Source organism: Aotus nancymaae, unplaced genomic scaffold (assembly GCF_030222135.1).
Source record: "Aotus nancymaae isolate 86718 unplaced genomic scaffold, 86718_ANA_hifiasm-v0.15.2.pri h1tg000022l_1, whole genome shotgun sequence".
NCBI classification, from domain to species: domain Eukaryota; kingdom Metazoa; phylum Chordata; class Mammalia; order Primates; family Aotidae; genus Aotus; species Aotus nancymaae.
In genome coordinates this window covers 39,272,202-39,295,158 of record NW_026988435.1, presented here as the reverse complement: position 1 = coordinate 39,295,158, position 22,957 = coordinate 39,272,202, and the positions used below count along the sequence as shown (strand labels likewise).

The 22,957-nt window shown below is 47.3% G+C and overlaps 1 protein-coding gene and 1 long non-coding RNA gene across 4 annotated transcripts in view; one reads left to right on the top strand and one right to left on the bottom strand.

Moving 5' to 3' along the window:
- Nucleotides 1-22,957, bottom strand: part of DOP1B (DOP1 leucine zipper like protein B) — a 121,737-nt gene that overhangs the window by 82,006 nt on the left and 16,774 nt on the right. For all 3 annotated transcript variants that reach the window (XR_010343932.1, XM_064380135.1, XM_064380136.1), the window contains 2 exons: nucleotides 3,688-3,869; nucleotides 2,802-2,972 (listed from right to left, as the gene is read on the bottom strand). Coding sequence is in view for 2 of the 3 variants with exons in the window: in XM_064380135.1 (XP_064236205.1) it covers nucleotides 2,802-2,972; nucleotides 3,688-3,869 (353 nt within the window). In the remaining variant the exon portion in view is untranslated. The remainder of the gene's footprint in view (nucleotides 1-2,801; nucleotides 2,973-3,687; nucleotides 3,870-22,957) is intronic.
- Nucleotides 13,557-21,121, top strand: LOC135276366 (uncharacterized). The gene is made up of 3 exons (XR_010343906.1): nucleotides 13,557-13,826; nucleotides 17,170-17,362; nucleotides 20,524-21,121. It is a non-coding gene; the product is annotated as an uncharacterized LOC135276366 (long non-coding RNA).

Sequence of the window (22,957 nt, the reverse complement as noted above, 5' to 3'; positions counted from 1 at the left end):
CTGCACATTTGTTGGGGTGTTTCACTCAATTTCCAAAAACTTTTTTTATTTTTTTGAGAAGAGAGTCTTGCTCTGTTGCCCAGGCTGGATGCAGTGGTGCGATCTCGGCTCACTGCAACCTCCACCTCCTAGGTACAAGCGATTCTTCTGTCTCAGCCTTCCAAGTAGCTGGGATTACAGGCACCCGCCACCACACCTGGCCACCCAAGAGAGCATAACTTTTGGGAACAGTTGCCAAACCATCTCAGACTAAAATGGCAACAACAACAACAAAATCTTGCGCAGTCACTTCAATTACTGTGCCTGTAACACACTCGCTCAGAGATTACTGTATAACCTTTGACCGGCATCCACCTGGGAGAGCTGGTAACTAACCTCTGCTGGGTGCCACGCTGCATTTGGGTTTCTGTCACAGCTAAATCGATTCAATGATTCATGAAGCTTTACTCAGCTCTTGGATTGATGTCAAGAAATCACAATATTTGGAAAAAAAATCAATGTTAAGCAACTTTAGCAACTGTTTAAATGAACCTTCATTTATCAACTAAGAAAACAAAAACACTCCAACTATTTACACAATTCTAGTGTGATTCACACAGATTTAAAAGATCACAGTAAGCTTTAGGAACGAATGTGTTCGTGGGTCCGATGATGGGAAAATCACGTATGCACACATAAACACACACACGCACACGTATACTCACATATCTTTCATCAGAACACAAACAGAGCAGCACTTCTAGAAAGTGCTGCTTTCTAGATTAGGAGTCCATTGGCATGGAGTCTGGTAATGCCCTCCTGCTGCCTCCTGTGTGACTGGGACTGCACATTAACAAAACACACACTTACCGAGTTGCACTGTGTACCAGCCACAGGGCCTGGTGCTGGGCTTAAAACTGCAATGAGACAGATTCTGCCTCCCAAGGTGGAAACTGTAAAGGTGGATTCTCCTCTGAGAAATGGAAAGCCAACACTGGTCTATGTGAACGCTTGAAACGGTTAAAGAGCTATGTTTTTGTTACATCTGTCAAGTCCTGATACAGAGCTCATGAAGTTCACCCTTGGTCACTTCCTAACTAACCCTGCAAACCATTCTGATGACTTAATTTACTGAAGGTTGGGGGAGCCATGCAAGTGGACCTGGGATTGATTCCCGGGTTCCACTCCAGCCTCCTGCACCCTTCAGTCACAGCTAACGCCACAGGCAAGGGGGAGCTGACTAGGGCCTCCCACACAGGGAAATGTGAGCAGTGCATTGTGTAATCACATGGAAACTTTTACAAGAACAAAAGTCACCAGTCACGGGCTCTTAAAACAGGCCCCATTAACAGAGCTGAATCACTGTGGCATCTCTCAGAAAAGTTAACAAGCTGGAAGTGAGTTCTTACTTCATAATTCTCCAGAAACAAAGGTCGCTATGTATACTTAATAGCCTTTTTTTTTTTTTTTCAGATGTAGTCTCACTCTGTCACTCAGGCTGGAGTGCAGTGGCGCAATCTTGGCTCACTGCAACCTCTGCCTCCAGGGTTCAAGCAATTCTCCTGCCTCAACCTCCTGAGTAGAGATTACAGGCACTCACCACCACATCTGGCTAATTTTTGTATTTTTAGTACAGATGGGGTTTCATCATGTTGGCCAGGTTGGTCTTGAACTCCTGACCTCAAGTGATCCATCTTCCTTGGCCTCCCAAAATGCTGCGAATACAGGTGTGAGCCACTGCGCTCAGCCATACTCAATAGTCTGAATGAATACACGCTTTCTCCCATTCCTAAGCAGTGGCCAAAAAAAAAAGTGACATAAACTTTTGTGCGTGAGTGTTATAGATTTCTCCAAGTTGCTGCTAAACTCTGTCAAGATATTCTGCTTCGAATTGCACTCAACTGCCTTTTCAAGTCCTGCCTGGCTTTGCTTTTTTATTTAGAAGCAGCCTCGTTTAATGGAAAGACGAAGGATCTTAGAATCCAATACAGGCTAGGCGCAGTGGCTCACACCTGTAATCTCAGCGCTTTGGGAGGCTGAGGCAGGCGGATCACATGAGGTCAGAAGTCTGAGACCAGCCTGGCCACCATGGGGAAAACCCCATCTCTACTAAAAACACAAAAATTAGGCGGGCATGGTGGCACACGCCTGTAATCCTGGCTACTTGGACGGCTGAGGCAGGAGAATTTCTTGAATCCAGGAGGCAAAAGTTGTAGTGAGCCAAGATCACACTGCACTCCAGCCTGGGTGACAGAATGAGACTCTGTCTCAAAAAAAAAAAGAATCCAATACAGTGGAATAGAATCCCAGCTCTGGTGCTTGCTGACCGTGCAACTGGGAAAAACCTTCTTATCTTCTGACCCTCACCTGTAAATGTAGTAACTCCTGGAGCAGAGGAAGTCATTATGCAATGTGATCATGTGCATAACACACGCTGCAAGTGCCCAGTAAAGGGTCCATGCATTTCCTCCACAATAGGGGCCCTAAGAGGGTATGTGTTCCCCTCCACACATGGTGACACTGTGGGGAACTCCAGAACGGAACAGGACATCATGGCAACCCTGCACTATGGCTTCCCTTATTAATGAGCTACATTTCTTTCCATAAAGGATCTCATCTCCCCAGGCTTGGGACTTCCCCTTTGGCAAAGAAATACAGAGAGATTCCAGGAGGAACAGGGCATTTTGAAATCACAACCACCAAGGAAATGTGAACAAGCAACCTGACCTCCACACCTGCTGCTGCTTCCCGTGTTTCTGTACTTTCCTTCTCCAGGTCTTATAAAGCAGTGGAATAAACACGGCTTGAAGATGCCCACGTACCTGTCGGAGATCTCGGAGCCCTCTTCCAGGCCGGGCAGCAGGCCGACGATGAAGGCCTGCAGGCTGGGCAGGAGCAGCTTCTGCAGCGGGAGGAAATACTTCTCATACAGGGTGAGCAGCACGGGCCTCACCGATACCGCCGCGTGTGCCAGGAGAGGAAATAACCCGCAGCTTTGAGAAAGAACAAGAGGGAGCGGGGCAGAAATAAGATACCCAGTCAGAAGTCCCAGGTGACAAGCCAGCTGACGGAAGTTTTCGTTGTTGTTTTTTTTTCTGAGATGGAGTCTCGCATTGTCGCCTGGGCTGGAGTGCAATGGCGTGATCTCAGTTCACTACAACCTCCACCTCCTGGGTTCAAGTGATTCTCCTGCCTCAGCCTCCTGAATACCTGGGATTATAGGTGCCTGTAATCCCAGCCAGGTTTTATTTTATTTTTTTTGTATTTTTAGTAGAGACAGGTTTTCACTAGATTGGCCAGGCTGGTCTTGAACTCCTGATTTCATGATCCACCCACCTCGGCCTCCCAAAGTGCTGAGATTACAGGCGTGAGCCACTGCTCCTGGCCTGAGGGGAGTTTTTACAAGCAAACAGCTGGCCACTTAAATTGCTGGTCTCGATGTGTGGTTGACATGAGATGGTCACAAAACACTGTTACGTAACGCAGCCAACAAAGCCATCCGCAATTTAGATCCTAAAGTTCACTTACAGAAAAGTCAGGACAGACTCCAGAAGGCGCCCTGTGACGTCTCCTGGTGACGGCTTTATGATTAACTGTTGCACATACAGCCCCACGCTGATTTTGCCTGTTTGTCATTTTCCCATCTTGTGGACCGAAATACAGATTGCCCGGATAATAAAAAGGAACACAGCAGAGAAGCAATTGTACCTGTACAGAAACAAGTCCTTGGCCAGCCATTTGGTCCCCACAATTTTAAAGATAATCTCGTAGGTTTCTAGGGCTTTTAAGTGCACGCCACTGGGCAGGGCAGGATGCAAACACTGAGCTAATCGCTTGCTGATGAGGATCCGTCTTGGCAACAAGGAGTACTTCAGGTTACTCTGAAGAGCCTGGGAAACAAGACGAAAAAACACATGAGGAAGGAGGCAGTGATATTTACAATGGAGAGTGAATCTGCTGAAGCCAAGGAGACTGCAACCACGCCCTGATATGGCTGTAAGAAAGGGACATACACAACAAGGGGACAGAGGGACTGCATGGCGAGAGCCCACGGAAGCTCTGGCAATGCTGCAGATGAGGCAGGCACAGCGACTTTCTCAGTACGTGGCCAGCTTCTGGGTCACACCTTGGAGCCTGTGATGGGTGAGGGCCATGAGCTTCTCTATCTTGGGACACCATGAGTAGGGGCTCACCCAGAAGATACGGATTGGGATTAAAGGGGACCCATCCAGGCTGTGACTCCTGACATTTCTACCAGTTGGAGATGGTGCTGGGAGGGACCCATGTTCCTCAGGAGGAAAATATCACAACCCTACTGGGCTGGAGCAATGGTAGTCCCGAGTGAGGCTTCCGAAAGCAGGACACATGACATGTCCGAAGGAAAGCATCCCGGGGTGCTTGCTGTACCTAAGAGACATGGTCAAGAGTGTGAACAGATAGATGCCGTCCTTTGTGGCATCGAGTAACCATGGGCAAAGCTTTGTGCCTGGGAGGCCCCTCATGGCTTAATCTTATAATACAGAGTTCTGACGTTATGGGGAATGACCCGTATAAGTAGCTCATTTGCTCACACAAATATTTACTAAAAGCCTACAGGGTAAAGTTCACACTTTTTTTTTTTTTTTTTGAAATGGAGTCTCGCCCTGTCACCTATAGTACAATGACATGATCTCAGCTCACTGCAACCTCCACCTCCTGGGTTCAAGCAATTCTCCTTCCTTAGCCTCCCAAGCAGGTGGGATTACAGGCATGTGCTACCATGTCTGGCTAATTTTTTGTATTTTTAGTAGAGATAGGATTCCATCATGTTGGACAGATTGGTCTCGAACTCCTGACCTCAAGTGGTCCACCCGCCTTGGTCTCCCAAAGTGCTGGGATTACAGGCGTGAGTCACACTGCATCCGGCCAAGTTCACGCTTTTATTTTTTATTTTTATGTTTTTTGTGACGGAGTTTTGCTCTTGTCACCCAGGCTGGAGTGCAATGGCGTGATCTCAGCTCACTGCAATTTCCGCCTCCCAGGTTCAAGCAATTTTCCTGCCTTAGCCTCCCAAGTAGCTGGGATCACAGGCATGCGGCATCACAGCCAGCTAATTTTGTATTTTTTAGTAGAGATCATCTTGGTCAGGCTGGTCTTGAATTCCCGACCTCAGGTGATCTGCCTGCCTTGGCCTCCCAAAGTGCTGGGATTGCTGGTGTGAGCCACCATGTCGCACCAAAGTTCACACTTCTTAAAAGGTCATTCAAAGGCCTCCAGAGCACAGCTCCCGCCTGTTCTGCTTGCAGTCTGTGGCTCTGGACTGCCTTTCACTGCCCCCCCTTGCCTAAATACCCTTTCATCCACCTTGCTAACTCTTCCCCACGTGTGATTTACCTCCATCTCAGGGAGGTAGAATAGGCCGCCTCTCTGCAGTGTGAGGGCAGGAACTATCTTACTCATCTCTGCTGTCTCCAGCACCTTGCATAGTGCCTAGAACAAAGCAGGCAGTCTGAAAGAACATCTAAGACATGTGCAATGCCAGCTGCGTTCCATCCACGTCAGAATTGTGGGCCCTGGGCCATATAACCACAGGGCCATGACAACTTTCCTCTTGTAAGCAAAGACTACGGTCCCACCTCTGAAACACACTCAGGTTATGCAGGACATAAAAGGAAGACAAGGAAAACAAGAATATTTTTCATCAGAGGCCTGTGGTCCAAGTAAATTCTCAAATTAAATGAAACAACATCTTAAAAAAAAATCAGATAGAGCTGAGCGCGGTGGTTCATGCCTGTAATCCTAGCACTCTGGGAAGCTAAGGTGGGTGGATCACGAGGTCAGGAGTTTGAGACCAGCCTGCCCAACATAGTGAAACACCACCTCTACTAAAGATACAAATTAGGCGGGTGTGGTGGCATGTGCCTGTAACTCCAGCTACTCAGGAAGCTGAAGCTGGAGAATGGCTTGAACTTGGGAGGTGGAGGTTGCAGTGAGCCAAGATCATGCCATTATACTCTAGTCTGGGCGACAGGGGGAGATTCTGTCTTTAAAAAAAAAAATCAGATATAACTAGTGGTCATCAAAAAAATACCTTAAACTATATTTATTTATTTAGAGACAGGGTTGCACTCTGTCACTCAGGCTGGAGAGCAGTGGTGTGATCATGGCTCAATGCAGCTTCAACCTCCTGGTTCAAGTGATCCTCCCACCTTGGCCTCCTGAGTAGCTGAGAATCGCTTGAACCTGGAGGGTGGAGGTTGCAGTGAGCTGAGATTGTGCCATGTACTCCAGCCTGGGTAACATAATGAGACTCTGTCTCAAAAAAAAAAAAAAAAAAATCAGGAGAGTGTGGTGGTGCACACCTATAGTCCCAGCTACTCAGGAATGGAAGTGGGAGGATCGCTTTGCCCGGGAGGTAGAGGTTGCAGTGAGCTATGATCAACTGCAGATCTAAAGTATAGCGAGAATTTTAACAGATGCTGAAGTCATGGAGGAAACCTGCACGTGAGAGGTGCAGCTGAAGAACCTAAAATTTCCTTTTACGATGATACAAAAAAGATAAATAATAATTAACAGTAATTAATATTTAACATTAAAAGGAAATAAGGTATTATTTCTTAAATGACACAGTGAAATTGTTTTTTTTTTAGATAGAGTCTCGCTCTGTTGCCCAGGCTGGAGTGCAGTGGCGCAATCTTGGCTCACTGCAACCTCTGCCTTCTGGGTTCAAGTGATTCTCCTGCCTGAACCTCCTGAGTAGTTGAGATTACAGTCACTCACCACCACATCTGGCTAATTTTTGTATTTTTAGTAGAGATGGGGTTTCATCATGTTGGCCAGGCTGGTCTTGAACTCCTGACCTCAAGTGATCTGCCCACCTTGGCCTTTCAGAGTGCTAGGACTGCAGGTGTGAGCCACTGTGCGCGGCTGACACAGTGAAAAATTTCTAAAGAAACAATTTGCCTCCAGACACAAGACTGGAGATTAGACTCCCCAGGTGAAAATGCTTTCCATTTAGATTTGAAGCACTTTCGGATGAAGGCTTGTTCACTCTAGTCCCCTAGACAGAACTCTTTGTCCCCCAGTGTAGACTTAATCCATGCAGAAAATAGAGAGGTGAACCCTATTTTAAAATATCCTCTGCATCTATTAGAAGGCTCAAAATCCACAACACTGACACCACCAAATGCTGGTGAGGATGTGGAACAATAGGAACTCTCCTTCATTGCTGGTGGGAATGCCAAATGGTGCAGCTTTGGAAAACAGCAGTTCCTTATAAAACTAAGTGTACTCTTCCTAAATGGTCTAGAAATCATGCTTGCTGGCATTTATCCAAAGAAATGGAAAACTTATGACCACACAAAACACTGCACATGCTGAGGGCATGGTGGCTCACGCCTGTAATCCCACCACTTTGGGAGGCCGAGGCAGGCAGATAACTTGAGGTCAGGAGCTCCAGACCAGCCTGGCCAACGTGGTGAAACTCCATCTCCACTAAAAATACAAAAATGGACAGGCGCGGTGGCTCACACCTATAATCCCGCACTTTGGGAGGCCAAGGTGGGCAGATCACAAGGTCAGGAGTTTGAGACCAGCCTGACCAACATGGTGAAACCCCATCTCTACTAAAAATACAAAAACTAGCCAAGTGTGGTGGTGGGAGCCTGTAATCCCAGATACTCTGGAGGCTGAGGCAGGAAAATTGCTCAGGCTAAGCAAATTGCTCAGAATTGCTCCCAGGAGGTGGAGATTGCAGTGAGTCAAGATTGCGCCACTGCACTCCAGCCTGGACAACAGAACAAGACCCTGTCTTGGTTTTTTTAAAAAAAATTAGCCGGGCCTGGTGGCGCACGCCTGTAATCCCAGCTACTCAGGAGCCTGAGGCAGGAGAATCGCTTGAACCTGGAGCTTGCAGTGAGCCACTGCACTCCAGCCTGAGTGAGACTCGATCTCAAAAAAACTGCACATGCATGTTTATAGCAGGTTTAATCATAATTGCCAAAACCAGGAAACAACCAAGGTGTCCTTCAGGAGGTACATGAATAAACTGTGGTATATCTACACAATGGAATATTATCCAGCACTAAAAAGTAATTAACTGTCAAGCCATGAAAAGACATAAAGGAAACTTAAATGCATATTACTAAGTGAAAGAAGCCTATCTTTAAAAGGCTATACTGGCCAGGTGTGATGGCTCATGCCGGTAATCCCAGCACTTAGGGAGGCTGAGCCAGGGGGATCACCTGAGCTCAGGAGTTTGAGACCAGCCTGGGTAACATAGCAAGACCTTGTCTCTACTAAAATTCAAAACATATTAGTGGCAGTGTGTGTCTGTAGTCCCAGCAACTCTGCACTGAGCTGTGATCACACCACTACATTTCAGCCTGGGTCCAGAGCAAGACTGTCTAAAAGAAAGGGTTGGGGGGCTATACTGTATAATTTCAACTATATGACATTAGGGAAAAGGCAAAACTATGATAAGGTAAAAAGATCAGTGGTGGAATTTTAGGGCAGTGAAACCGTTCTGTACGATGCTGTAAGGTGGATCCATATCACTATACATTTGTCCAAACCCACTGCAAGTACAACACCAAGACTTTGGTATCTCAAAACACGCTTGAAGGAGAGCATGGCCTATCTCTCGACGCCTTTAAGAAAGTGGTGATCTTTTTCCATCACGTGACCCTTTGTGCAGAAGCTCAGGGTATAGCCCAGTGGAGAAGGGCGAGCCAGTTGCCTGGATCAGTGGTAAAGGCCACCCTGGAGGTTCCCTCTCGGGTTCCCCGCAATTCCACCTTAGGAGACTTTTCTATGATGCCCTTCAGTCTGAGGGCTAGCACCAGCCACAAGAGGAACAGCACAGTTTTAGGGCAAACTTCTCTGGTGGATACTGATGGGATGCAGGAAATGCTATCCCAAATACCTGGGAAACAGAATACAGCAGAAGCAGGAAGGCTCCTCTCACCTTCCTCCCTGAGGCAGCTCACAAAGCCTAGGGAGGTCTCTGACCTTCTCCCTCCCTTCTCCCCTGAACACCCGGTGACAGGCATCCTGCCCAGTACCTAGAAGGAAGGAGTGTCACGCAGAGGCAGCAAGAAGAATCTGAACAAGCAGGCCTTGCGCAATTCCCCCTGGGTTATTCCTGTATCACCACACGCCACATCCAGTCATTCTGCGCGACTGTCCACGCTTCATCAGACCCAAGCATGGAAACACAGATTTGAATCCCTGTTTCTTCGAGTCTTCATTTCTGAAGGCTCTCATGCTGTAAAACTTAATTTGTGTGCTTTTCTCTCGTTAATCTCTCTTTTGTTATTGGGGTCTCAGCCATGAACCTCGTAATGGGTGAGGAAAAGATACCCCTTCACTCCTTCCATACTTACAACATCGGTGCCCTCCTCCAAGTGCAGGGCTAGGAAACCTTTTTTTTTTTCTTTTTGAGACAGAGTCTCGCTCTGCCGCCCTGGCTGGAGTACAGTGGCGTGATCTCGGCTCACTGCAACCTCCACCTCCCAAGTTCAAGCGATTCTCCTACCTCAGCCTCCCAAAAAGCTGGGACTACAGGCGCACACCACCACACCTGGCTAATTTTTTGTATTTTTAGTAGAGACAGGGTTTCACCGTGTTGGCCAGGATGAGACGTCTTGATCGCCTGACCTTGTGATCCACCCGCCTTGGCCTCCTAAAATGCGGAGATTATAGGCGTGAGCCACCGCGCCCAGCCGGAAAGCTTCTTTGGTATGAATTTTCTTGTTCTAAAGAAAGTGGCTGGCACAATGGCTTACACCTGTAATCCCAGCACTGTGAGAGTCCAAGAAGGGCATATCACTTGAGCCTAGGAGTTGGAGACCAGCCTGGGCAACACAGCAAAACCTGGTCTCTACCAAAAAAATACAAATAAATTGGCTGGGTGTGGTGGTGCATGCCTATGGTCCCAGCTACCTGGGAGGCTGAGGTAGGAGGATCACCAGAGCCCAGGAGGTCGAGACTGCAGTGAGCTGTGATCCTGCCACTGTACTCCAGCCTGGGGGACAGAGACTCTGTCTCAAAAAGAAAAAAAAAAATGAAAGTTAGCTTTTGGCGTTTTTTTTTTTTTTTTTTTTTTTTTTTTGACAGGGTTTTGCCCTGTCACCCACAGTGGAGTGCAGTGGTACAATCTCGGCTCACTGTAGCCTCGACCTCCAGAGCCCAGGCTATTCTCCCTCATCAGCTTTCTGAGTAGCTGGGACCACAGGCATGTACCACCATGCCTGGCTAGTTTCTGTGTTTTTTGTAGAGATGGGGTTTGGCCATGTTGCCCAGGACAGTCTTGAACTCCTGAGCTTAAGCAATCAACCCACCTCAGCCTCTCAAAGAGCTGGCATTATAGGCATGAGCCACCATGCCCAGACAATAATGAAAGTTATCCCAAGGAGTCTGAGACCAGCCTGGGCAATACTTCAAGACCCCATCCTGAAGTTTCTGTTTGGGAGGATGAAAACGTTCTAGAGATGGAAGGTAGGGTATATAACATGATTGTACTTAACACTACTGAACTGTGCACTTAAAAATAGCTACAATGGTAAACTTTAGGCCATGTGTATTTTACCACAACAGCATAAAAAGAAAAGAAATAATGCTGTTTCATGGCAATAGCTCTTGTGGGCTAAGGCTGCAAGAGTCATGAACTCTTGGGTGATGCTTGCACGCCAGCCCCTCCTGGACTGAACTGACTAGAAAACAATAGGGCTCATTTTACCAAGTCCTCAGGCAGCCCAGGGACTTGGTCCAGCTCTCTTGAGAGACAGCTTGCAATCTTGTTTTTGAGACAGAGTTTCACTCTTGTTGCCCAGTCTGAAGTGTCTCAGCTCACCGCAACCTCTGCCTCCCAGGTTCAAGTGATTCTTCTGCCTCAGCCTCCCAAGTAGCTGGGATTACAGGCATGCACCAGGACACCTGGCTAACTTTGTATTTTTAGTAGAGACGGGGTTTCTCCATGTTGGTTAAGCTAGTCTTGAACTCCTGACCTCAGGTGATCCACCTGCCGAGGCCTCCCAAAGTGCTGGGATTACAGATGTGAGCCACCGCGTCCGGCCAGCTTTTAATCTTTAATTAGCACAATAACCTCTTTCCAGGGCTTGCAAACTCCTGATTTCCTGTTCAGGGTTGTGAGTGTGGGTGTGTGTTTCCCTGCCCAGTGAATCAGTAAATTCAGGCTCTTTCTGTTTTTGTTTTACCTGGCTTGTTTTTTAAAGTTCTAGTGGGGTTTGTCTTATTTTCTGACAGCATCTTCACCCTTCACCCAGCAACATGCTTCAGCTCCTATTTGGCAACGTGGCTGACACTATGACCCACTAGCCACGGTTAGAACTCCAAGATATGAAGTATTTGGGTGCCGAGAAGGAAGCCCTGCTCTCAGATTCCTTCTAACTCTCATCTAGGAGGACAACCATGAGCTCCTGCCCTCACGGCCGGTCTTGGTGACTTTTCCTTCTTTGAGCTATAACTGGGCCACAGGTCACTCCCATCCCTCTCCCAGCAGGCCCAGGGCTGCCATGACTGGAATCATGGCACAAATGGGGTGTGCCACCCTCACACTGCCTTTCTCAACTCCATCCTCCATCCAGGCTTTGGTAAGAAACTTCTCCAGCAAGAAAAGCTCAGCAAACACTTCCAGGGCAGTTTCACTGTCCAGAAACCCAAATTGGCTGGCCAGTAAGCTGAGTATATGTATCTCATGAGAAATGTTCTTCTGCATCTATAGAATAAATATCACAGAGAAACAGATGAACTGAGGTTGGACGCAGTGGCTCACACCTGTAATCCCAGCACTCTGGGAGGCTGAGGCAGGCAGATCATTTGAGGTCAGGCATTTGAGACCAGCCTAGGCAACACGGCAAAACCCCATCCCTACTAAAAATATAAAAATTAGCCAGGCGTAGTAGCACATGCCTATAATCCAAGCTACTCGGAAGACTGAGGTGGGAGGATCACTTGAACCCGGGAGGCAGAGGTTGTAGTGAGCTGAGATTGTGCCACTGCATTCCAGCCTGGGTGACAGAGGGAGACTCCGTCTCAGGAAACAAACAAACAAACAAACAAAAACCCCAGATGAACTGGCCAGGAAAAATAGTTATGTTTTCAAAATCACTTTTTAATGCATTTATTTATTATTTAGAGACAAAGCATCGCTCTGTTGCTGAGGGCTGGAGTGCAGTGGCGCAATCTTGGCTCACTGCAACCTCTGCCTCCTGGGTTCAAGCGTTTCTCCTGCCTCAGCCTCCCGAGTAGCCAGGATTACAGGTGCGTGCCATCACACCCAGCTAATTTTCTTTTTGTATTTTTAATAGAGATGGGGTTTCACCATGTTGGCCAGGCTGGTCTCGAACTCCTGACCTCAGGCAATTTGCCTGCCTTGGCCTCCCAAAGTGCTGAGGTTACAGTGTGAGCCACTGCACCCAACCCAAAATTACTTTTTAAAGTGCTAAAAAGAAAAAAAAAAAAAAAGGAGAAACTGATTAAACAGGAAATTAAACTTTCTTATTTATTTCACTCAGGAACTATACTGTTCTAAAAGCATTCCTTGAGCTATAATTAGGACATAATTATAATATTTTTGACCTCATTATATTCACAGGCTCACCAAGTTGACCTTATAAGAAAATACTAAACTGTAAGTATAAAGTATGTTTGAAAAAAACAGACTCAAATTACATCCAAACTTAATAGAAATCAGGAAGTATTGCCGTTGCTCCACCCAAGAAAATATCTTTGTTTTCCTTTGACTTTACACAACCTGACAGTATGATAGTCCCCAGGACTTGGCATGATTTAGAAGTGTTCTGGTAGGAAACACGATGAAAAGTTCCAAAAGGCAACACCATGATCACAACAGTTAACATGCTTAAAAATGGTTAAGATGGTAAATTTTATATGTATTTTACCACAATTTAAAATGTTTATATGTATTTTACCATAATTTAAAATGTTTTTAAAAATAATTAACAATATGGGTGGGGAGGTGAGCCAGTTGTGTTTCATTTTTAAAATGCTTTATTCAGCCTGTAAAATAAAAATGTTAAATGTTTCCTTTAAAAGTTCCTAGAAGAGACAGTCGCCCTACTCTTGCACAGAGTGTAATGCTGACTTCAGAACACCAGATGTCTTTGTCTAGAAAGAAATGTAAGTCAGCCAATTTAAAAGCACATCTTCCATCAAGCAAACGAGGAGTTGAAATTTTCACGGCGGAACACTGGCATGTCTTCCTTCTGCAAGTCAAGCATCTTTATAAGTGTGTTCTTTTCATGCCACACAAAGGAAGCTGCCATGGTGAGTCAGGGAGGCCAGGTGGCACAAGCTCGAATGCTCAGTGAAGCATTTGCCAGGGGGCACTGTTAGTGCCCTTTAGACAGGACGAACACAGAACAGACGCAGAGCTGTAACAGACCAGCGTGTGGCCAGGACTTCCCAAGTGCTGATAGTGCAGTGTCCCACCTTGTCTGAAATGGCATGACCCGGTCGCTCTGCCAGCTTGAGGGTGTGGCAGTGGCAAGAGATAAGCTGGAGAAACAGGCACAGGGCAAGGCTGCTGAGAGCCATCTCAGGGAGTCAGGGTTCCACAGATAACCAGTGAGGCCAGGTTTTGTTGAACTGGGAGAGCAAAGCTGCCGTAACTCCTATGTAAACAAGGAGCTTCCTTCTCCAAAAGGTCACAGCTGAAACATCATTTGTGTTGTATTTACATAAGTCAGCTGAACCCTAACAGGGCCATGCACCCGATGAATCAGCTCCCAACATGAGTTACGACATCCACATCCCCAAATCCCAGCTTCCAATAAAGCAGCTAGCAAGGAATGGGTCGCTCAGGCTAACTCCATCTTCTGCATCAGGTAAGGAGGCACATTAGAAGATGTATTTTTTTTCCTTTTAATATTTTCTTAAAATTACTATGCTGCTTGAGTAGGAGTAGAAGTGAAGGCTGAGCATATCATCTACTAGAGATTTTAAAAGCATGCTCAGAAAAAAAAGGGGCAGGCCAGACGTGGTGGCTCAGACCTGTAATCCCAGCACTTTGGGAGGCCGAGGCAGGTGAATTGTTTCAGCCCAGGACTTCAAGACCAGCAGCATGGCAAAACCCTTTCTCTACAAAAAACACAAAAATTAGCTGGGCATGGTGATGTGCACCTGTAGTCCCAGCTACTCAGGAGGCTGAGGCAGGAGGGTCACTTAAGTCTAGAAGATCAAGGCTGCAATGAGCTACGACTGCAGCCTGCACTCCAGCCTAGGCAACAGAGTGAGACCCTGTCTCAAAAATTAAAAAACTAAAAAAAAAATAGGCTGGGCTTGGTCGCTTATGACTATAATATCAGCACTTTGAGAGGCGGAGGCAGGCAGATCACCTGAGGTTGGGGGTTCAAGACCAGCCTGGCCAACATGATGAAACCCCATCTCTAGTAAAAAATATAAAAATTAGCCAGGTGTGGTAGTGGGCTTCTGTAATCCCAGCTACTTGGGAGGCTGAGGCAGGAGAACTACATGAACCCGGGAGGCAGAAGTTGCCACGAGCCAAGATGGTGCCACTGAACTCCAGCCTGGACAACAGAGTGAAGCTCCATCAGGAGGGGAAGGAGGGGAAGGAGGGGGAGGGAGGGGGGAGTGGAAGGGGAGGAGAGGAAGGGAGGAAGGGAAGAAGAGAGGAAGGAGCAGCCAGCTCACCCAGGCCAGGCCTTGGGGGCAGAGCACAGCGGGTGCTTGACTGTGGCCGGCACCTACTCACCATCTATGGGGGGAATGACATTGCTGAAGGCTAAGCCTGAGCCTTGGCAGCTTGGCAGGTTCAGAAACTCAAAATATCAGTTCACCCAGAGGTGGCTCTGCTGTGGAGGGAATGTTTTGCTGGCCACTGGTTGAGCTCCTAAGACGAGCTCTGAAAGTCATTGCAAGGAAAACTGTTGACAGGCCAGGCTCTGAGTGGCTGGCCTGGGTTTGAGTCTGGGCACCAGCTTTCATCTGAGCAAGCCTCCAAGTCACCTGATAGCTCTGAGGCTCCGCTTTCTCACTCATTATTTCTGAAACCTAGAATCCTCCAAAGTCAGCACCATTCAGCCCCTTTTACTGATGAACAAGCTGGAGCTCAGAGGTTTGCCTGCAGCTTTCCAGATGTGCAGAGTATTTCAGGTCCGCCAGCGCCCTGCAAAGCCCGCACTCCTGGGGTGGGGGTGGAACATGCAGACATGTCAGGGGAGGCTGAGGAAGTGCTACACATGCCCAGAAATGTGTCATCACTTACTCATAAGCTGGTCGTGCAGGCTAAACTCAAAAAGAAGCTGAAACATACAGGATATTCATTCTATTTCCACTTCCCCAGTGTGTAAGGGTCAACACTGGATATGCATGCACATGTCCACACACGCATGCACACAAATACATACATACATCTCATACGCATGTGCACACACACCCTCTACACATGCATACACATACACACATGCACATATGCACTGCACACATACAGACTGCATACACACACGTCCCACACATGTACATATACACAAGTCATGAGCAACAGGGTCCGTCAACCACAGTCTGCTCCCAATCTCTTAGTTAAGATGACTCGGGAATCTAGATACTAGATCAGAAAATTACTTCTCTCTTTTTTTTTTTGATCTGGAGTCTCACTGTTGTCCAGTGGTATGATCTTGGCTCATTGCAACCTTCACCTCCCAGGTTCAAGCAATTCTCGTGCCTCAGCCTCCGGAGTAACTGGGAGGTAACCACCACCATGCCCAGCTGATTTTTGCATTTTGAACAGAGATGGGGTTTTACCATGTTGGCCAGGCTGGTCTCGAACTCCTGACCTCAAATGATCCACCTGCCTCGGCCGCTCAAAGTGCTGGGATTATAGGTGTGAGCCACCGCGCCTGGCCCAGAAAACTACTTCTTAAAACACAAGGCAACTAAGCTGCAGCACACATGTGCAAATGTTGCCCCTTATTTTTCCCGTCAGAGTTTATTATGACACTTAGACTCAAAGCCACTCAATCTTGCCACTAACGCCTATTTTCCCTGTCTTCCCACATAGGAAATTTAGGTAGCTATGATGCTGGACAATGCCTTCCGCATTTCTAGACTTACATTTTATTCTTTTTTTTTTTTTTTTTCAGACAGAGTCTCACTCTGTCTCCCAGGCTGGAGTGCAGTGGCGTGATTTTGGCTCATTGCAACCTCCACCTCCCGGGTTCAAATGATTCTCCTGCCTCAGCCTCCCAAGTAGCTGGGACTACAGGCGCATGTCACCATGTCCAGCTAACTTTTTTGCATTTTTAGTAGAGACGGGGTTTCACTGTGTTAGCCAGGATGGTGTCGATCTCCTGACCTTGTGATCCGCCCTCCTCAGCCTCCCAAAGTGCTGGGATTACAGGCGTGAGCCACCATGCCTGGCCTACATTTTATTCCTTTGCAATAGCACAGCACCTCCTCAGCCTTCCCTGACATTGTTACACGTTCTCCTCAACCCTGGAGCATGGGTTTGGCAGGGCGCTGGCTGGCCTGAAATATTTGCTGTATACCTGGGAAACGGCAAGCAAACCTTTGAACTCCAGTTTCTTCATCAGTAGAAGAGGCTGAATGGCACTGAATTTGGAGGATTCTAAGTTTGAAAAACAGTGGTGGCACGCATATAATATGGGTTCACAAAGGAAATTGTTCTATTGGGGCGGGGGTGTCTAAGAGCTAATAGTCTCAGAAGGGATGAAAAATGGCAGGAGGAGGTGAAGGCAGCTGAGCTCTGTAATAAGCCACAGGAAAAGAAGGTAAGGATGGGGGGCCAACTCGCCCTTCAGCACAGTCTATACCTTGAAATGTACATGATGTAGAGAACACTGATGTCCTTATGAATTTATCATCACAAACCAGAAAATCAAACAACAGTAACCATACCGTTAAAAATATAAAATGACGTGGCATTGGGAAATGTTATTTTCTAATTTGTAACCATACTTTAATCCACATGGATGTGATCTGTTTAACACACAGCAAAGCTTATAGGGAAACCCGCTTGTTAAAGTCAGAGACAGCAGCAAAGAAAGAACACCTTGGCGGCAGGGTCTTATTACGAATCCTCAACAGGTTTCAGTCCTCAAAGTTCTACTGGTAGAACTCAATATTCTTCAAAAATCACACCCAGAAAAGAACTGGCATGCTCTAATGAAACTGTTATCTCCTCCTCCCCAGTGCCTTCTCCTAGAGGTCTCCCAGAGGCCTCCTGGCCTCAGCGCTACAGCAGAGCAGGTGCAGAGTGGCTGCTCAGAGCTCTAGGCTCAACCTCCCACAGTGATCCGGGTCCCAGCAGCCTGCAGAGCCTCCCACACCTGAAGCGCATGTGGGCTGCCGGCTGGGTCAGCACTGGCTGCACACGCCGGGCAGCGTGAGTACCAAGGAGGGGAATGCAGAGCCTCAGGCCGGAGGCGAAGCACACAGCTCTCCATGATAGCCTGTTCTGAATCCCATCTGTGGTCTTCCTCCTCGACCTTTTTCCCCCTGATTCCCTGTCCCTGAAATAAGCTACCTGCATGGAAGCAGGAGACCTGTGAAAGAACCAGCTCTCGGTGGCTGGGTGGGAACGGGCCATTAATAGTGTACACAGGAGCTGGGTGTGGTGGCTCACACCTGTGATCCCAGCACTTTGGGAGGCCGAGGTGGGTGGATCACTCGAGATCAGGAGTTCGAGGCCAGCCTGGGCAACATAGCAAAACCCCGTCTCTACTAAAAATCTAAAAATTAGCCCAGCATGGTGGTGCACATCTGTAATCCCAGCTACTCGGGAGGCTGAGGCAGGAGAATCACTTGAACCCTGGAGATGAAGGTTGAAGTGAGCCAAAATCACACCACTGCACTCTAAGGTGGGCGACAGAGTATGACTCCATCTCAAAACAACAACAAAAAAAGCAAAAACCAAAAATTATCTGGGCATGGTGGTGCATGCCTGTAGCCCCAGCTACTTGGGAGGCTGATGCAGGAGAATTGCTTGAACCTGGGAGGCAGAGGTTGCAGTGAGTTGAGATTGTGCCACTGCACTCCAGCCTGGGCAACAGAGCAAGGCCCTGTAAAAAACAAAACAAAACAAAACAAAAATCCGGGCCGGGTGCGGTGGCTCACGCCTGTAATCCCAGCACTTTGGGAGGCCGAGGCGGGTAGATCACGAGGTCAAGAGATCGAGACCATCCTGGTCAACATGGTGAAACTCCGTCTCTACTAAAAATACAAAAAATTAGCTGGGCATGGTGGCACGTGCCTGTAATCCCAGCTACTCAGGAGGCTGAGGCAGGAGAATTGCCTGAACCCAGGAGGCGGAGGTTGCGGTGAGCCGAGATCGCGCCATTGCACTCCAGCCTGGGTAACAAGAGCGAAACTCCGTCTCAAAAAAGAAAAAAAAAAAGAAAAAGAAAAGAAATCCACGTATACAGGAAATGTGAAGACGGCATGAGAGCTGGGCTATCTCCAGGTAAATTCAAGCCCAAAGCTGACTTCTCTCTCCAAAAGGCCAGCAGCTATATAACTCTGTCCTGGGTACTCAGAACAAAGAGGCAGAACGCTGTGGCTGGCAGAGAGGCAGCAGGCGCTGGAAGCACATGACCTCCTCCAAAACACAGCAAAGGTTCCATACTCGAATTGGTGGCTCCGCCGTGCGGAGACAGAAATTCCCCTACATCTGCTCTGTGGGAGTCCCGCTCCCAGCCAGTAGCTGCTCCAAGGACTGCAAGACCCTGCGTCTTTTAAGGACTCACAGAAAACCTTTACTGTCAACAGACAAGTACATCCGCGTCGGCCTGCGGAAGGAACAGGCTCCAGCTCTGGGGTTAAGGATGTTCCAGGGTTGTGAGCTCAGCTGGGGCATGTGTGGCTATGAGAACATACAGGTTTAAATGAAGCAAATGTACTGCCTCACAAAACCAAAAGTCCATCGCAGCGGTTCTCAACTAGGGAGATTTTGCCTCAAGGGGACATTTGGCAATGTGTAGAAACATTTCTGGCTGTTACAACTTTGGGTGGAGGAGGGGGTGATCCTGGCATCTCCTGGACAGAAGTCAGGGAGGCCAGGATGGGGATAAACATCCTACAGACAGGTGGGCATGGTGGCAGGCCTGTGATCCCAGCTACTCGGGAGGCGGAGGCGAGAGGACTGTGTGAGGCTGTAGTGAGCTGTAACTGCCTCTGTGAACAATCACTGCACTCTGGCCTGGGCAACACAGTGAGACCCTGTCTCTTAAACCAAACATCCTACAGTGCACAGACCACCACCCACCCATACCCAGAACGTCTGTCATGCCTCAGCCTGCTAAGGCTGCAAACCAGGGCTAAAGGAGTTCATTTCTGCATTTGGTTCATCTGAGGGCTCAGTGACATCGTCAAAAGATCCAAGCACTCTGGTCCCTTACATGGTCCTAGGCTCAAGCAATTCTCCTGCCTAACCTCCCAACTAGCTGGGCCCACAGGTACACACACTGCCTCATTTTAACACATCTGGCTAATTTTAACTTTCTTTGTAGAGATGAGATCTGGCTATGTGGCTCAGGCTGGTCTCAGACTCCTGGCCTCAAGCCATCCTCCCACCTCAGCCTCCCAAAGTGCTGGGATTATAGATGTGAGCCAGCACGGCCTGCTGGTGGGGTGACTCTTAACCTATCTTCCCCTGTCATGGCAGTGTGTGTTCCTTTTTGTCTCTTTGTGCGAGAAGAAAATCTTTCCAGAAGCCACCCTGCAGCCTTCCTGCCATGTCTCATTGGGCTAAAGGAGGTTATATGCCCACCTCTAAATTAATCCCTGCCAAAGAAAACAGAATTTCTAGGATTAAGTTCTAGAACAATAACATTTAATGCTGGGGCCCCGACCCTGGAGCACATCATTGCCTGATCCCCAAATATAACTGGGGTTCTCTATTGGCAAGAAGGCAGAGGGGAGAATGGTTATCAGGTGGGTAACCAGCGTGTCTGCCCCAATCTCAGAGGTAAGTGGTGAGTCTGAACATGAACTCAGGTGCTCCGATTCCAGGCTCCCTCCTGAATTCCACAAATCTGAATTAGATTATCTTCCAACATATTTGCTTCCCAGGCATATCTTAGGCATTGGGAAAATCTAGCCTAAGTACAAGAATCACCCCCAAACACAAGAGTAATATGTAAGGCAGAACTGTGATGTTTGGCAGAAAGCAATTCAATACTCTACACATTGATCAGGTAATGAAATGACATGATTTTCTTGCCATATAAAGATAAATAGTTATTAAATGTTAGTAACCAAGGAATAAACTGATCCTTCATGAGACAAGAAACAGGGAGGTCACAGGGTAGAGATGACGGTGAAACACTACAGAACCTTCCACTAAAATCAGTGTGTGCCAGGTGGGTGCAGTTGCTGGGCCCAGCCCACCCAGATCATGGCTCCCTTCTTTTTCAGTTAGAGTGCAGCTGGGCCACGGCTGCTCAGTTTCCCTGGGAGGGGTGGGTGGATGTAACACATGCCATCAGGACCTGGCTTGTTAAAACCTATGTGTGCTTCTCTGTGCCCTTCTTTCTTCCTGTGGGACAGAATGGCAATGAACAGAGAAACTTTGAAAGCCATGTGTTCAAGAAGGCAGAGTCCTGGCTTGAGTTTCTGGAACGACCATGTAAAAGAGAGCTGCACACCCATCTGAACACCATGCTTAACTGATACATGAGAATAAACTTCAATCATATCGAGGGCACTGATTTTGGACTTCTTTGTTATAGCAGCCAACATTACTGTGGTTAATACAGTAATAGTAACATTGCTCTTCAACACTGTTTTAGGAAATGCTAGCAAAACATTAGAAAAAAATACAAATCAGTATTGGTTGATGGTATACACCTGTCTACCCAAGGAAAAAGATCCCATTAACAACAGCAAAAACACCTGTATAAAATATTTAACATACTTGAGAAACAGCAAGGTCTTATGTAAGAAGAGCTCTTAAGGACATTAAGTAAATACTTTTTTTTTTTTTTTGAGACATAATCTCACTCTGTCACCCAGGCTGGAGTGCAGTGACGTGATCTCAGCTCACGCCTTCTGGGTTCAATTGATTCTTGTGCCTCAGCCTCACAAGTAGTTGGAATTACAGGCGTGAGCCACCACGCTCAGGTAATTTTTGTATTTTTAGTAGAGACAGGATTTTGTCATGTTGGCCAGGCTGGTCTTGAACTCCTGACCTCAGGTGATCTGCCTGCCTCGGCCTCCCAGTGTGCTGGGATTACAGGCATGAGCCAGCGTGGCCAGCCTCATTTTTTTTTTTTTTTTTGAGATGCAGTTTTGTTCTATTGCCCAGGCTGGAGTGCAGTCTATTGCCCAGGCCCAATCTCGGCTCACTGCAACCTCTGCCTCCCGGGTTCAAGCGATTCTCCTGCCTCAGCCTCCTAAGTAGCTGGGACTAACAGGTATGTGCCACCATGCCCGGCTATTTTTTTGTATTTTTGGTAGAGACAGGGTTTCACCATGTTGGCCAGGCTGGTCTCAAACTCCTGACCTCAGGTGATCTGCCTGCTTTGGCCTCCCAAAGCGCTGGGATTACAGGCGTGAGCCACCGTGCCCAGCAAAGTGAATACATTTTAATGAATGATGGGAACTACCACATTTCTATATGGAAGGGCCCAACTGTGTAAGATGCCACTTTTTCCCAGAATAATCTAAATTTTTATTATCTATAATGGTTAATATCAATAACCCCCTCCATTTTTTTTTAACTTTATAAATTATCCTAATGCTCCCAACATGGGAACAGTGGAGAAATTGTGGAATCAGAAGAGTTACAAGATTGGGGTGGAGAATGTATCCTGCTAGATAAACAGATGACAAAGTACAGCCGGTGACAGGCTGTGGCTCTGGCATTGTGCGGCAGAGGAGTAGGGCAAATAAAGTCCAGCACATGCCCATGTTTCCAGAAGCTCAATTGCATGTCCACTGACCCCTACTCCACCTCTGGCAATTCATCTTGACAAAAATAGCCACGTGCATAAAGATGTTCATTGCAGCTTTGTTCAGAATTGTGAAAAACTGGAAATATGCTAGTCCAACAACAAGGGGCTTTAAGATCTTGTCCACTCCTATACAACACCCCCTCCTTCTCTCTCTCACACACACAAGATTGAGTGGGCTCTATGTAAACTGTTCCACCTCTCCATTTTTGCCCCCTTATTTATAATAAGCATTTTTCATGTTAGTAACTACAAGTCTACCTGGTTCCAATGGCCGTGTGTGCCATTGTATTGTTCTTCCATGACTCACTTCACAATTACTTCCCTGCCAATTGTGGTCACTCCCAGGTTTTTGCTATTACATACAAAATAGTGACGATTCTTACAGTGATCTTTACGTTGTGTGTCTATGGGATTAAAACAAAGTTACAATGACCACTTACTTTCTTTTCTTTTTTCTTTTTGAGACAGAGTTTAGCTCTTGTTGCCCAGGCTGGAATGCAATGGTGCAATCTCGGCTCACTGCAACCTCCATCTCCTGGGTTCAAGCAATTCTCCTGCCTCAGCCTCCTGAGTAGCCGGGATTACAGGTGCATGCCACCACATCTAGCTAATTTTCTTTTTGTATTTTTCGTAGAAATGGGGTTTCTCCATGTTGGTCAGGCTGGTCTCGAACTCCCAACCTCAGGTGATCCACCTGCCTCGGCCTCCCAAAGTGCTGGAATTACAGGTGTGATTACACTGTGCCCGGTCCACTTACTGACTTTCTAATCATCTGTCATGTGGGAAATGCAAAAGCCACAATAAGATAGTATTACACTCTCATTAGAATGACCAAAATGAAAAGGACTGACCACACCAAGTGCCGAAGAGGCTGGGGGAGAACTGGAACTTTCTTACGCTGCAGGTGGGGATGTAAAATGATACAACCACTTTGGAAAACAGTTTGGCAGCTTCCTAAAAAATTAAACATATACCTACTGGAAGCAACCTAAATGTCCACTAATGGGAAATGGATAAAGAAATAGTAT